Source organism: Leguminivora glycinivorella, chromosome 4, assembly GCF_023078275.1.
Source record: "Leguminivora glycinivorella isolate SPB_JAAS2020 chromosome 4, LegGlyc_1.1, whole genome shotgun sequence".
In the NCBI taxonomy this organism is placed as follows: domain Eukaryota; kingdom Metazoa; phylum Arthropoda; class Insecta; order Lepidoptera; family Tortricidae; genus Leguminivora; species Leguminivora glycinivorella.
This window is the reverse complement of record NC_062974.1, coordinates 2035213-2052234: the sequence shown is the minus strand read 5'-3', so window position 1 is coordinate 2052234 and position 17022 is coordinate 2035213. Positions and strand designations below refer to the sequence as shown.

Here is a 17022-nt window from a genome sequence, read left to right as displayed (position 1 = left end):
ATACACGTATTGCTGCAAAATGACACAAGCCGGCACAGCGTTGGCTGTTTCTGATTGGTCCATTGTCGACGCGTTCACGTTACAATTTAATTCAATTATTTATTTTACTGTTCTAAATGTAATTAAACTTGAAATATTATTGTAAAGATTTTTATTAGCCTTTTTTATAAATTTGATAAATAAATAAGCAGTCGATAAAATTAAGCAACGTTCACATTCTATCGATAGTTCAACGTTCGACAAGTCCTACCCTAGCAAGCAACTCGGCTTTGGCTTCTGTCAATCGGAAAATGGCAGCGACGAGTGTTGTCGTTCTCGACCGTGGAAATAATACAACTTGTACCGTAAATCTTTTCGGTAAGTGATCTTTTCTGTTATGTGCATTATTAGCAATTATTGCTACGTGTTTAATTTTTACGTTAACTCAATTATTTTCTCATGTTTTATTCATATAAAGAAGAGCCGCATAACCTTTGCTTTTATTATTATTTATTTTGGAAGTGACGCGCGGAAGTTTTAAAATTGTGTTTGTAATTTGTCTCTCATAATTTCGTGATTCGATAAAGTTTTTTTAATTGTCGAGTCCGCGAAGAGCGTGGTCCGCTTCAGTTTGTTGGTAACGAGTTTTTTTCATAGTGAATAGAATAAGTCGTCTGCGGCGGGCTGACCTTGGCTAGTGGATTGTAGGAAGTAAAACTCTTGTTAGGTACTTGCCTTTAAATTGTAGTTTGGTATTTGATGTACTCACAAAAAATATTCATAAGTAATATTCGTAGCCAGTATTTGTATGAGAAACTAATTGAGAAGTAATTTTGTATGAGAGCTTAATGATGTAATGTTATTGTAAACTATTATAGTTAATTATAGCTACATAACTATTAGTGTTACTATGCCGAATTTGTGTGACTGCCCTGTGCTGGCCTCTTTATACTTATTTTGCATCAATATGCAGTTAATAAAAAACTGAAACAGGAAAATTAACTTGCAGTATGGGTTATGTTCTGTATAACAATTTATAGACATAATTTGGCTTTAAGATGATTGCGAACCAAGGTTAAATTTGATTTAAGTATCTTTATTTTATATTTTTACCTGATACCAAATTTATACCCATGTCATTCTTATCGGTGCAGCAACCTATGACATTAATGATGATATGGTATCAGACTTTGGAAAGTACAACTATTATTTCTGTATTAAGTTTCTCAGTATTATACAGTTGTATACCATTTTTGTAAACTACCTGAGTGTCAGAGTTTGGTATTTTTTTATTCTTTAACAAGGATACATGGGAAAACATTGTAAACAATAGTAAATAAACCTGATTAGGGTTCTGTATTAAAATATTATTCCCCACAGCAACCTTAGTAAACATTTGGTTGTATATACTGGACAAAACTAATTAAAAAAAATAATAAATGCCTTTGCCCAGGACTCGAAACCGGGACCTAATCTATACCAGGAACAGTCACTGCTTTAATTTGTACTGCTTGTACATATAAAGTCTTAAATAGAAAAAATACCTGTAAATCTGTACACTTGTACAGTTAAGTGTAAAAATATGGGTGTACAAACGTTGCTAAAAAGATGTCCCGTATAAGACATCCGAATCCCAACATAAGAGATTAAGAAAATGTTTTGTTGCAGGAGCTACGGTTGTATCATGGAGAGTGAACAACCAAGAACAGTTATTTGTAAGGTAAGTTTAGACTTTAAGGCTCTCAATTATAAGGAACACGCTAATATTTATGTACATCTTAAATGGTTTATAGAGATCATTTCAAGTTTTTTGTGTAAGTTATTTTAAAGTGATTGAAAATTAGACATATGGTTGTTTTGTTACTGAATCAAAACTAATAACGAAACAAAAACCTTGTGTTGACTATGTTGATTGAGTACCTATTATGTTATGACTTAGTTTATTTACTGCATAACATGTTTATCAATGATAAATTAGCGGTCTGTTTATCTCATGCTTGATTATTTTGAGATATTATCTAAAAACCTTAGTTATCAAAAATAATGGTGTTAAAATGACGAGACTATGTTCAGGTAGGTATGTGGGTATCATACGTTGTTTAATTATTACCAGCAAGCTTCACAAGACAATCTACTCGGAAAATAGGAATCTCGTTATGCTTATCTGAGTTTTTTTTCGCTCAAATCATCATCATCATCATTTCAACCATTAATCGCCCACTGCTGAGCATAGGCCTCGTTTCGTGTACGCCACTTATCCCGGTCCTGGGCTAATCTTATCCAGAAGTGCCCCCAGATTTTCGAATGTCGTCCACCCAACGAGCCAATGGATGCCAGGCGCTTATTACATCCGATAGCGGCCAAATACGCGCTAGGAAGATTAATGTGCCTCTGACAAAGTAGGCCGACGATAGGTATGCCTCCATCGAGGCACGTCTTCATTGTTCATTTGCCGCGCCAGGACATAGCTTTACGGCTGGCGTCCACTGGGCTCGCCGAGTCGAGTCTCATCAATTCGCCTTCTGCATTTCTTATGAAACGGTGTCCGTTAGCGACGCGTCGAATCGCATTCAAATCTATGAGGACTCCGTTCGACGCGGCTTGATTCCGCCTTGACGCCAGGCTTTATGAAGTTTATGATGCTGCTCGCTCTGCGTGCACCCGCCCGATTAACGGCCCAGCCACGACATTGGGCTAAGCGCGACAGCGGTGAGCGGCGGCCATACATTGGAGCGAGACACAGCGATGGGACTTTTCATACGCACGTATGGCTGCCGCTCACCGCTGTCGCGCTTAGACCAATGTCGTGGCTGGGCCGTAAGGGTAAGCTCTGAGTGGACGCTCGGAGTTGAGCTTTCGGCGGGGCGGGCGAGCGTACGTCCACCTTATGCAGCGTCGACTCAGGACACTTGTATGAGCTTCAATTGTTTGACATGAACGCCGCACGCCCCGCCCCGCTGCACGCTCAATATGAGCCTGCTCTCTGGCCTTACACTAGAGTTGTGCCTGCTCGTTCACTGAAAAGATCGCTCCCAACTAGTAAGATCTCCGAAGTGTATAGTTCGTTATTTTAGGACATTTAGGACAGTAGTACACTGAGAGAGCTGAGATAAATTGAGGCGTACAGTTAGCTTGATTCCGAGATAAATTGTGCATATGGCGTATTACAGTTCCGGAATTGAAACACATAATCTCGAAAATTCCGGAATCGAAAAAATATACATTTTTAGATGTAAACGTGTAATATCAGCCCGGTTATTTTACAAAATTACCACAGAATATATAAGAAATATGTAAATTCATAAGTTAGACACCGCTCGGACTCAGGTAGTACCCTATTTTATGGCCAAAGGGGCTAGTTAGAGCGAGATAGTGTAATTTAAAATGTTAACCCGCTAATATTAACCATTGTCACTTTCTGGTTTTGCGAACTTAAATTCAGATGCAAATCGTAATATTTGGTATTACATTCATTCACAAGCATAACGTCGTAGTTACTATACACTTTTCACAAGGACGTGTGCATATTTTACTAAACTGGTGGACTTTACTGCAATGTATGGAAAATGGTGGATATGAAAAGTATACTATAAGTATAAGTATATATTTACAAAAATTCAAGGTGTACATGTACATGTACCTCTAGGTATAAATCAGGAAGTCTGACTTTTTGGGCCTCGAGTCTGATACAGGTAATTCAATATTTATTTTATTACATTTATGTGAATAAGACGTTGTGCCATTATTGTAAATTATTACTTTTACATTATTTCGGTGGACAATCGATGCATATGCATTTAAAACCTTTGTTTTTATTAGATTAATTGTCCTCGTCCATATTGCTGTAAATCCTCAAATATGAAATAAGTTCAGAAGGAAAACACTGTATTTGGGGTAGTTTTATTTAGTTTTCTCTAAAATATGTAGTTTTTATTACTGAATGATGTGTCAAATACTATTAAATAATAATGCTAAATATATTTACTTTAATGTTAACTACTATCACAAATCTGGCACTAAAACCTCGTTTGTATCGTTTGCTGTTGTTCGAAATACTTCGCAAGACCGATTTTGATACAAGATGGACTCTCCTGTAAAATTGCTAAAATGAAAATTGCAGTGTTATATGCCTTTCAGGTACGGAGTTATTGTCTTAAACGTCGATTAATAATAAATTTCAATTTAAAATTGTATTATTTCATCAGAAATCCACTAGAAAACAAAACAAAAAAAAATTGTTCAATTCCGGAACTAGTTCCGGAATTCCGGAACTGAAGTCCAATCTCGAAAACCAGTTCCGGAATTGAAAATCGTCCGATATTGCAAGCCCTACGTACAGTAACGTTCGCTCGTACTAGCCGAGAGCTGATCGGCCGTTTTCGCGCGCTCTCGGTCGGTTTCGGTAGGATCACACGGATCGCTTTGCTGTCATTGTCACTCCTCGGCTCTTCGCTCCTTTCGCTCCCATTCTGTTGCGCGTGTGTGAGTGTACTAAATGTACTATTAGAGAGCAGAATCATTTGGGAATAGTTCGGTCTAGTACAGTGCAGGGAATCGTGTCTTTTGTACTATAATCATAGCTGGGCATTAACTCGTTAATCCGTTAATCGTTAATTAACGAAGTTAACATTTTGATTAACGGATTAACTTTTAAGTTAACTTGAAAAAATGTTAACGGACTCGTTAACTTCCGTTAAATTTCTCCGAGTCCGTTAATCGTTAATCTAGTAGGGCACAGGCGCCATCTGCGCTGCGAAAAACACGTTCTGAACGCTACTATAAAAGCCCGAAGTACGGCAAATCCTATGATTTGCCGGTGAATCCTAGGTTTTACCGATGTCGATTGCTAAAAGTCCGAAATATTACCTAAAAAAGTATTCTTCATGTGGATTTGCTTTTACTAACTTTGATTCGGTGAATCCTAGGCTTTACCATGGCGACTGCTGTAGTGATAGGGCAGCAAATTCGATCCCTATTTACGACCACATTCGCTTCCCTAGCCTCTACCGCCCAAAGTGGCACAATAGTCCCGTCACCGCCAGCATCTCTCCTGACACAGCTCTTGGCAACTTACGTTAAATTTGTCGAAATGTATCGCTTTAACGATTAACGAAGTTAACTTTTTAGTAACGGATTAGCGATTAACGAAGTTAACTATTTGATTAACGGTGCCCAGCTAGGGTACTATTAGTACATGTCCTACACAAGCCTACCTTACACTAAAGGGTCTGTCGTAGCCACATGTCATGAAATATCAATCCCGCATGCAAATGACCGGAATCTTTGACACCGCGCAGATTTGCAAGTAAAATGGCGGTAATTACCGTTGGCGTGCGCATCATGTTAATTCCATGTAGGAAGTTCTTGCATATGGTAATTATAATCTTAGATGAAGGATGATGTTAAAGATAAATAAGGAACTCAACTATGCTTTAATAAGTTTATTCTCGTGGTTGATTATCTATCAATTTCTAAAACACGCATTTGAAAATTTACCCATGAACGATACATGAGTCTATGTATGTCTAACTTAAGAATTAAGAAAAATAGACCTCGAAGTAGGACGGTAAAGATTAATAGGAAAACTCAAGAGACCTAAGATGTATTGATAAGACTTTTTTGCATTTATTTGCAGTCAATGCTCTCTTTCAGACATATGCCTAATATATTTACTTCAGCTATGCACAAACTTGGCAGTATTTTTGTAAGCTCCATAATCATTCGGCATGAAAACTACGTCCGTCTTATCTCAAAGCAGTGCTACCGTGATAATTATCCTCAAACCGTCGGGACCCGGGCCATTCAGCGTACGCAATGGAGTGTGACCGACGGAGGCCGCCTGACGGATTGCATTCTTGCGTCGTGTTCTATTTTTGATAGACTCTAGGCACTTTTAGTCTGATCCCTTTATGTTTGTCTTTGGTAGTACGTTTGATCATTCTCCTGAGTCTTATCTCCGTTAAACTTTGACTCAAATCATACTAAATGTAATTTCAAATTTGAAAACGACCCGTTTAAACTCTTAGCCTGCTACACACTTCGCCGTTAATCGATTGCGTCACTTTTTAAACCCTGGGATCTAAATTATACGGCCAAAATCCTACTAAAGACTTTTTTTTGCTTCATGGCACTTAAATTAAGAGGTTAAAGTACGATGCAACACGAATCTTTGGACAAACAAAGCTGACCCTGAGTCCATACATCAAGCGCGACTTCAAGTATGGACTCGCGCGCGACAAGGCAAGTTGTGCTAGAGGGGCTGGAGTGCACACTTGGCCACACCTAGTAATAATATGTAATTATTGTACAGTTTGTACCCTGAATTATGTGTCTAAAAGCCAACATTTCAGGTAGGCCAGATGTTTTATCATTTATCGCGCGACTATGCTTGCTTTCCAGGAATACCCCATCAATAATTTCGGTACATTGTAGAGATTCTAATTTCTGGATTGAGTATAAAGCTATAGAATTAACATTGATCGATTAGGTCAGGTACTTGTTGATTTTATACACATCAATTTCAGAGGAAATATCAAATTGCTTAGCAATAAAAAAGTAGTCTCGTGCCATTATAGGGTCACTTATTGTCACTTACTATTATACATGTCCCGTTTTTTATAAAAGATGAGGGTTACATACAAGTTTGGGAATTAAATAGCGCTCAGCCCCACAAAAAAGGGGCACGCGTCTCATATCCGATATAATTTCCTAAAGTTTTTGTGTCAAAAACGCCACTTGACTTGACCCTTTGTATTATTTTCTTAGTTTTGGCACAACCCTGTTATGCCTTTGTTAACGCAGTGGTAATGTGCAAGTTGTGCAACCCTAGATGAATATTCCCATGCTCCCATGCTTATGCTTATCGAAATATTAGTGTGGTAACCAGTTTATATTATGATCGCAAAATTTATATAAATGATGCAAGAGATACATCCATACTATTTATAAATGGGACGCTAATATTATTTTAATAAAAGTGTTTGTCTTATATCCGTCAAATCATCCATACTCCATACTAATATTATAAATGGGAAAGTGTGTGTGTCTCTTTGCTTGTCCATATTTCACGGCAAAACGGAGCGACGAATTTACGTGATTTTTTAAGTGGAGATAATTGAAGGGATGGAGAGTGACGTAGGCTACTTTTTGTCTCTTTCTAACCCCTACTTCTCTAAAACGGGGCGGTGGAAGTTTGTATGGAGCATTCTGAAATTCTCGAATTTAACTCAATAATATTTTTACACTTGAATATTTTTCGAACTGCAACTTACCACCATTACTTAACCTGTGGACCATTCCTTACACTGGTCCGTATTCTATAAATGGGAACACTGGGACAGCGCTCCCGTCTTGTTTTTGCGCGGCTGGCTGGGCCCGCCCCCTGCCGATGACTAATGGTCCCCCCGCTAATGCCCAGATAATTTTATACCGAGGATGACCGCGACAATGAGTTTAAGGGTAGATTCTAGAAGGGTATAGAACTAGTCCAGGCTAAAATGAGCGTCAATGGATGTTATCTTTAAGGGTTTATAATTTACTAGCTTTTGCCCGCGGCTTCGCTCGCGTTAGAAAGAGACAAAAAGTAGCCTATGTCACTCTCCATCCCTTCAACTATCTCCACTTAAAAAAATAACGTCAATTCGTCGCTCCGTTTAGCCGTGAAAGACGGACAAACAAACAGGCACACACACTTTCCCATTAGTATGGATATGAGAGTACCCAAAGCTAAAGTCTCACTGGGAATAAGGGCACGCAAATGATGATGAAAGTCGAGTATAAAAATTGTACCTACATTACAATACAAGTGCGGAAAAGAGGAAGTTCGAAACGAGTTGCGATGTGAGTGTTTTAAATCGACACGAGTTACGAATTTCCTTTCCGCACATGTATCGTACGACGTTTTTCAGTACAGACTAAGACTGCCCTCTGAAGTTTCGACCTGACAAGTGATGAACCGCTTTGCGCATTGTAGTGCGAGCAACAGATAATGAACAAATATTACGCGCACTTAAGATGCTACAGGAGCGACAATGCTAAAATGGAAAGCCCCCTTTTCAATTTGGGAATTTTAGTTTAATATACTAGTGTTATTAACTAGATTTATCGAAAAAAAATTGTCCATTAAGAACAACTCAGTTAAAAGATATTGCGAAATAATCTTTAAAATCGAGGTTCTGCTCTCGACTGTTTCCTTCTTCAAAACTTAGTCAATCGGAACGAAATTTGAAACCGTTTAGATTTTTTGGCTAATTGTTACCAATCTTGAGTGTCACACCTTTTTTTGCGCCATAATTACTAATTGAAAAAAAAAACCGTTTTTGGAAATGTTTGATTGGCTCTAGCGTCTTTAAAAATAAAAATATCAAAAAAATCAAAACGGTCCGACACAGATAAAAATAATTATTGTAAAAATCATTGCTCTATCTTCAAAAACCGGCCAAGAGCGTGTCGGGCCACGCTCAGTGTAGGGTTCCGTAGTTTTCCGTATTTTTCTCAAAAGCTACTGAACCTATCAAGTTCAAAACAATTTTCCTAGAAAGTCTTTATAAAGTTCTACTTTTGTGATTTTTTCATATTTTTTAAACATATGGTTCAAAAGTTAGAGGGGGGGGGGACGCACTTTTTTTTCCTTTAGGAGCGATTATTTCCGAAAATATTAATATTATCAAAAAACGATCTTAGCAAACCCTAATTCATTTTTAAATACCTATCCAACAATATATCGCACGTTGGGGTTGGAATGAAAAAAAATATCAGCCCCCACTTTACATGTAAGGGGGGGTACCCTAATAAAACATTTTTTTCAATTTTTTATTTTTGCACTTTGTTGGCGTGATTGATATACATATTGGTACCAAATTTCAGCTTTCTAGTGCTAACGGTTACTGAGATTGTCCGCGGACGGACGGACGGACGGACGGACGGACAGACAGACATGGCGAAACTATAAGGGTTCCTAGTTGACTACGGAACCCTAAAAACCAGGGAGGAAATAGTCGAGAGCGTTTGTATGGAGAATTGACCCCTCCTGTATCGTTTTAAATAGGTAGAAGTTACAGTCAAGTGTAAAAATATGGGTGCGTACAACTTATCAAAAATATGTCCCATATCACTTTATGTCGGCGGAATAAGGTCTCGGTACATATTTTTGAGCGTATAAAATCGATACGTATTTTTGCACTTGACTGTACACCTTAATGAAGTTGATTTATTTGATTGTCAGTCTGACATATGTTATGACTTGTCTTTGTCTTATTGTGTAGGTGTCCGCTTGTTGGCGAAGTATTTATAAGACAATTATCGGATTGGCTATTTTTGTATCTCCTTACACCTGACTAAATTGATATTAAGATTTATTTTGGGTGTTTATTTTCGCAAAGAATATATTTTTGGTATTTTTGGCGTGAGGTTAATTCTGCACAATCTGCAAATCAGGTGAAATGCAATCAAAGCTCTCTTCCTGACTATAATTATCATTAAAGAAATAGTTAATACAGGTTGGTCCAAAATTACGTTGACAAAGAATGGGAAAATGTTAAAATAAACCAAAATATCGTTACTAAAATATTTTTTGGGTCTACATAATTATATTGTATACTTCTACATTCACCATGGATATTTCAACAGTATTCATGTCCATTTCGCAAGGTTTGCAATGTAGACCAATTGTGTAAAGACACTTTTTCCAGATTCATAAGCTCGATACGTTTCAGCCTACTTACGTAGATTCACCTAACTTAAAACTATAAACTATAGTTTGTAATCAATCTTACCGTTTATTGATTACAAAAATTAGGATACTGATTTAAACTTTCACGATTATTACACATCATTATTTTTAAAATCGGGACTTAATCGCGTATAACTACATATTAAACTGACCTCCAACGTTTCAAGGACGGCGTTGTCCCCGTGGTCTCGGAGAAGACTGGCTTGAAATGACATCAACACCTTCTGACAGCCGCGCGAGTTTTTCGAACTACCCGCACTTGGTTTTGATTATCAACTTGAACTGTTTGCGCACTAGGGATGTTACTCTGTCGACATACAACACTGACGATATTCGATTTAACGACTGTCGATATTATTTTCGGCTTACACTTATTAATGACAGGATTCCATGTGGATGAGATCCTAAAACCTTCGTCCCGATTGAAATTGCGATGTTTTTTGATTTCAATGGCTTCACGCACTTTTCTACTGTAGAAATGGCGTTCCGTGGAAAGGACTTTAGGGTCATGTAGTTCGATCCAGTGGTTTGGCCCTGACTCTAACAAATGTTCAGCCACGGCAGACTTGTTGACCTGACGACCTGAGGTGTCCAGACAACCGGCATTTCTGCCGTATGTTAAAGGTGTGACGGATAAGGTTGGTACAGTACTTGGAAAGTACTCTATAAAGACGGTGTACACGCCATTATCCAAAGTTGCAGGAAGCCTAAGATCACCTAAGGACGTTATACCGTTTCAATCACCTGGCGTTTATAAAATTGATTGCAGTTGTGGTAGCTCCTACATTGGAGAAACTAAGCGCACCATAGAAGAAAGGGTAAAGGAGCACATCGCGGCTGTGAAAAATCGTCAGGTCAACAAGTCTGCCGTGGCTGAACATTTGTTAGAGTCAGGGCCAAACCACTGGATCGAACTACATGACCCTAAAGTCCTTTCCACGGAACGCCATTTCTACAGTAGAAAAGTGCGTGAAGCCATTGAAATCAAAAAACATCGCAATTTCAATCGGGACGAAGGTTTTAGGATCTCATCCACATGGAATCCTGTCATTAATAAGTGTAAGCCGAAAATAATATCGACAGTCGTTAAATCGAATATCGTCAGTGTTGTATGTCGACAGAGTAACATCCCTAGTGCGCAAACAGTTCAAGTTGATAATCAAAACCAAGTGCGGGTAGTTCGAAAAACTCGCGCGGCTGTCAGAAGGTGTTGATGTCATTTCAAGCCAGTCTTCTCCGAGACCACGGGGACAACGCCGTCCTTGAAACGTTGGAGGTCAGTTTAATATGTAGTTATACGCGATTAAGTCCCGATTTTAAAAATAATGATGTGTAATAATCGTGAAAGTTTAAATCAGTGTTTTGCAAACCGGTACGGGCCGGAATTAGCAAACAAAATAAAACGTCTAGGGTATTTGCGTAAGAAACGTGTGCGAATAGTGACGTCGTTGGCATTTTTAATTAAGTGTCGCGATTCGGACTTGCTACCTACGTGTGTTAGGATAAAACCGCGTAGGGATATACCGTTTTCGGCAAATATCCTGAGGGCTGCCAGCATCCGCCTCTTGAAGCTGCTAATAAAAAACAATTATTCGGACTTGGACAAAGTGCAGTGTGAGTTGTACGAAGTACATTGTATGTGTAGTTCAGTGTTGTCACGAGAGGATTTCGATTTACTCGATCGCATTACCTACGAGCAAGCGGGTCGTATTTTTGAGTCTAGTAGTGATGTGCATAACAGAAAATATGATAGACTGCTTTATCGATATAGGAGAAACGTGAGTACGGGGAATATTCGCGATGACAAAACTACCACCACAGTTGTTAATTTATCGAGTGCTACTTTGGATGATGCAACTGTCAGTGTACTGGAGAAGGGGTTAAATTTTGCTATAACCCCTAAACGTATTCCTTATGAGACCGTGATCTGCGGTGTTGAGGAGGCCATAACGCGCAATAAGGTACCGTCGTGTGACGCGGAAGCGTTAAGACAGGATGTTGCCGTTATCCTGAGGAGAGCCAAACTGCCAAAGAGTAACACCACTACAGAGGAGAGGATAGCCCTTAGAAATCTGAAGAATAATGAAGATATCTTAGTACTAAAGGCTGACAAGGGGAATGCCACAGTAGTGATGGACACAGCGGCTTATGATGGTAAAATACGACACTTGCTGGATGACGATCTTGTGTACAAACCTGTTTCGTACAACCCTACTGCTAGGGTTACTCGTCGCATTAGGGCTGTCATCAGAGACTGCAGAGAGATTTTCGAGGAAGACGTTTTCAATCGTTTGTACAAACCGAAGATTGTGCTACCGCCTAAGTTGTATGGTTTGCCTAAAGTACATAAGACAAACGTGCCGTTGCGGCCTATCGTGAGTCAGATTTCTTCTCCCACTTACGATCTTGCAAAGCATGTTGGATCGGTGTTGCAGCCGCTTGTGGGTGGTACGTCGTCTTTCGTGAAGGACTCTCGTCACTTTATAGACATCCTCAAAGAAGTAACGCTGGAACCAGATGAGATAATGGTGAGTTTTGATGTGGAGTCACTTTTCACCAATGTTCCCGTTAAAGAATGTCTAGAAGTTGTCAGAAGGAAACTGAGCGATAGTGGCATGTCGGAGACAATAATGGTGCTGCTGAGGAACTGCTTGGAAGGGAGCTACTTTTTGTATCGCGGAAAACATTACCTCCAGATTGATGGGGTTGCCATGGGTAGTCCTGTGGCACCGGTTCTGGCAAACATCTGGATGGAGCATATCGAGGCCAGTGTAGATCTGCAGCCTTGGGCAGTGAAGTTGTGGAAGCGATATGTGGATGATGTTTTCTGTATTATGAAGGGTGGTAAGCAGGAGGTGGAGCAACTTCTCCAATATCTTAATTCTATTCATCCAAGGACTAAGTTTACGTACGAATTAGAATCACAGCGCAGTTTGCCATTCTTAGACGTGAAAGTGATTGGTCGAGTGGACGGAACCCTAACTCACACTGTTTACAGAAAGCCTACGCACACTGACAGGTATTTGAATGCCCTTTCTCACCACCACCCGCGCCACCTGCAGTCAGTTGTCTCATCGCTGGTGAATAGAGCGTATGATCTGTGTGACCCTGAATATTTGAAGGATGAGTTGTCACATATTCAGGAGGTGCTTAGAAGGAACGGGTACAAGAATAAAAAGTGGCAACCTAGACGGAAGGCAAGGGGGAAACGTCCTGAGGTGTCCAGACAACCGGCATTTCTGCCGTATGTTAAAGGTGTGACGGATAAGGTTGGTACAGTACTTGGAAAGTACTCTATAAAGACGGTGTACACGCCATTATCCAAAGTTGCAGGAAGCCTAAGATCACCTAAGGACGTTATACCGTTTCAATCACCTGGCGTTTATAAAATTGATTGCAGTTGTGGTAGCTCCTACATTGGAGAAACTAAGCGCACCATAGAAGAAAGGGTAAAGGAGCACATCGCGGCTGTGAAAAATCGTCAGGTCAACAAGTCTGCCGTGGCTGAACATTTGTTAGAGTCAGGGCCAAACCACTGGATCGAACTACATGACCCTAAAGTCCTTTCCACGGAACGCCATTTCTACAGTAGAAAAGTGCGTGAAGCCATTGAAATCAAAAAACATCGCAATTTCAATCGGGACGAAGGTTTTAGGATCTCATCCACATGGAATCCTGTCATTAATAAGTGTAAGCCGAAAATAATATCGACAGTCGTTAAATCGAATATCGTCAGTGTTGTATGTCGACAGAGTAACATCCCTAGTGCGCAAACAGTTCAAGTTGATAATCAAAACCAAGTGCGGGTAGTTCGAAAAACTCGCGCGGCTGTCAGAAGGTGTTGATGTCATTTCAAGCCAGTCTTCTCCGAGACCACGGGGACAACGCCGTCCTTGAAACGTTGGAGGTCAGTTTAATATGTAGTTATACGCGATTAAGTCCCGATTTTAAAAATAAAAATTAGGATATTTTACAAGCTATATGCAATAAGTTAGACGAAAGCCATACTAGAGGTGCCGCGGCATACCGTTATTTTTTTTGTTCTAATATTGTTTGCGTTTGTGCTTCAAAGCCAAAGGAGGATATTTTGAAGACGATTCGATTTATTTGGTCAAAAATTATTAAGGTTTCACATTTTAATTTGTAGGACAATCATTCGTATAAGGACAAAAAACACGTATGTCAACGTATTTTTGGGCCACCCTGTATTAACTATTTCTTTAATGATAATGATAGTCAGGAAGAGAGCTTTGATTGCATTTCACCTGATTTACTCGATTTATTTGGTCAAAAATGATTAATGTTTCACATTTTAATTTGTAGGACAAGCTTTAAAATAAGGGAAAACATTTAGCACTAGGTACATCTGTAGCTGACTACAATACATGAATAAAATTGTATAGGTATCGGGAAAAGTGCAGCAACCTGGCAACCGTTTTGTCATCGCACTTCACAGTTGCAATTACACGCCATACGATAAATAAATATCGGGGAGACATATGTAATTGTGTGTATAATTCATAATTCACGTCAATTCTCCAGCCGACACTTGTACCATAAACTAATCTTGACTACACATATCATATCACATTCACACCCTTCTCAGTACAGTCAGCGTCAATAGTATCGGATCAGTAGGCCTAGCACATGATTGCTGCGAGAGTATGTCGTCGCGAGATATAGATGATACGTCTTCTTCTAACTGTATTTAGGTATGACATAAGGACGGGTAGTCTACCTCGCGGCGACATACTCTCGCGGCAATCATGTGCTAACCCTGCAGGCGTAGCTAACGTGTCTCTGTCGCACTCAACAAGAGTGATAGAGATATGGCTACGATATGACTGTCACGAATTGTGAATGATTGGGTTGGCTAAGTACCTAAGTTAACCCATCAGGCTTCGCATAAAAAGTAGATCATTTTTGATGTTGTTTTATTGGAATTGAATTTAAATTTGGAATGTGTTCATTGGAAAGCTATTAGAGCATGACAGATTCTTTTGGGTGTGTTGTTTCAACCGTTATTGAGAATCAGAATCAAATAATTAACAATATGCTTCATTCAAGTAGAACTAATATCTGTCTTCGATGCTGACTGTACCGGTTCCTTTTACATTAGAAACCGTGTAACATTTGGTCAGTCCCTCTAATATTTCACCACAGCTGTCAGACGTGTAATAAGCGATAGATGTCACTCGAGCTCGACTCGGTGAAAAAAAAAAAAACAACATGTGCGCGCGATCAGAGCACGTGGGTAACGTGGGTTAGTCGATACGATTTATTTAGTCGCCCAGTCTAAGCTTCCATTACGATTTTGTGACGTTACGTTACTCATCAAAATCTTATATTTATGAAGTTTTAACTAAGGCAGGCAAGCATGGTCGATTGGTCGCATGATAAACGATATAACGTCAGGTCGTCCTTTTCGCTTTTGTAAGTGCGATTGGGACGCACCGATGCGATAAAGTTTATCGACGCAGTCGATATATCGGGAGCTCGACAAAAATCAAAAAGCTAATCACGGTCTATATCCCGGTCAATGTGAATCTAAAGTTTATCAAACTAGTATGCTACGCCCGTTGACATCCTGACATTCTGATTACTTGACGTAGGGAAATAATAATAAAATAATTTTTTTTTTATATCTAATACTCCTTAGGCTTTATGTTTGCAGAATTTTTGCACTGTCATCGCGTAGTCTTATTTCCCAGCGTTAAATTCAGTAAATAATGAACGACTACACGCCGAATTATATAGCAATTAATACGAAATCAATTTAGAAGCACGTATTGCGAGGATGCAATTTGGCGTAGAGACAAAAACTCGTCTCTGAGCGCCTCTAACAAACGACCAGGGATGGTATTCTGTACGCGTGGCGAGATACCGCAGTTTAGTCCAACGAGTTAACGAGCCAGCTTAGCTGTGATCTACCGGTTAAAATTGTCTCCGATCCGAATCCGTCAAAACTATTCGTCATAGCCGTAGAACTATTTGTATGGTAATTTAGGCACTAGATCCGATGTCCGTCATCAGATTTGTTTTCGTCATTCTTCATTCTTATTTTCACGGATTTGGATCGGATCGGACGTAGTGCGTAACCGCTCTAACTATTATGCTTTTGGACTCTTTCTCTGGTTATACGTTAATACGTATTTATTGTGCTGAAAATGCTTAACCAGCTCTCAGCGTTTACGGCTTGAGTTTTAGAGACTGTAATAGCATCGTAAGATCCGTAAGGCATTTATTCAAAATTTAAAACACTTGTCATTTTACAAAAATCTCTCTCTTTTGTTGCCCGGTTTAGAGTTATCTTTCCGTTTAGGATAGTCTATGCACGATTAGTTTTCTTTATAGATCTTTACAATCCTCCCCACTTATTTTTATTCTTTACAATTAGTAAAACATCCACAACTAGCCTTTCAATTATAATTTCCATTGAATAATAGGTTCCAAAAAAAGATTGCTTCTGGAACTGGGGAGAATAAACCACATTACACTTCCCGGCCTCGACTTAACCACAAATTGCACAATGAATGGATATCGATACAATTCTTGGTTAAAATTGGAATTGGTTAAAAAAAATGAAATTTACCAGTTCTCAAGATTTGAAAAGGTCACGTGGACTACATCTAATTTCTATCAAGCAACCAACTAGGTGTCTGATCTGAGGCAGCGTTTGCAGTTGTATTTAATAAAAGTATATATGTAGTATATAACGAACAATATTGATAGCCGTAGATGTGCGGAACATACAATACGAGTACAGCAATGGGAACACATCCAGCCGCTAATGATTCTATGTGCACGTTATACTTATAGCGATTACTATACTATCCACAACCGGAAAGACATATAGCTGCGAAATGCGTACTCAATTCGGACCCTTTACAGCTCAGTTGATGAGCCACAATTCGTTTGTTCTTAATCTGAGACGGACGCGCAATGCTCCTTTTCGATTTCGGAAGAAGTTTTACAATGGGTATCCATAATCTAAAAATGCGTGGAGGAAAATATTTACAGAATTATAAGTCGTTTAAAGAGTATTTGTTACCAGTTGGTTATCTTGATATCACGAAGATGATGATGAGATTCTGGAGGTACCTACAGGGCAGGGGTAACAAAATAAATTATTGCTTAAAGACTGCATAAGCAGCATTATTGGTGATTTTTAATCCCCGACGCAAAAACGACGAGTTGTTATAAGTTTCACGTGTCTGTACGTCTGTGGTATTGTAGCTCCCGAACGGATGAACCTAATTTAGATTTTGTTTTTTTTGTTTGTTTGAAAGCTGAATTAGTCGGGAGTCGTTCTT

The 17022-nt window shown here is 39.2% G+C and overlaps 1 protein-coding gene across 1 annotated transcript in view; it reads left to right on the top strand.

Annotated features, from left to right (window-relative positions):
* The first annotated feature begins 284 nt into the window (after window positions 1-284).
* The window catches only part of LOC125225873 (glucose-6-phosphate 1-epimerase), a 60173-nt gene continuing 43435 nt past the window's right edge, over window positions 285-17022 (top strand). Inside the window, 2 exon segments of the mRNA XM_048129750.1 lie at window positions 285-357; window positions 1648-1699. Of these exon segments, the coding sequence (XP_047985707.1) occupies window positions 291-357; window positions 1648-1699 (119 nt within the window). The 5' untranslated portion in view covers window positions 285-290.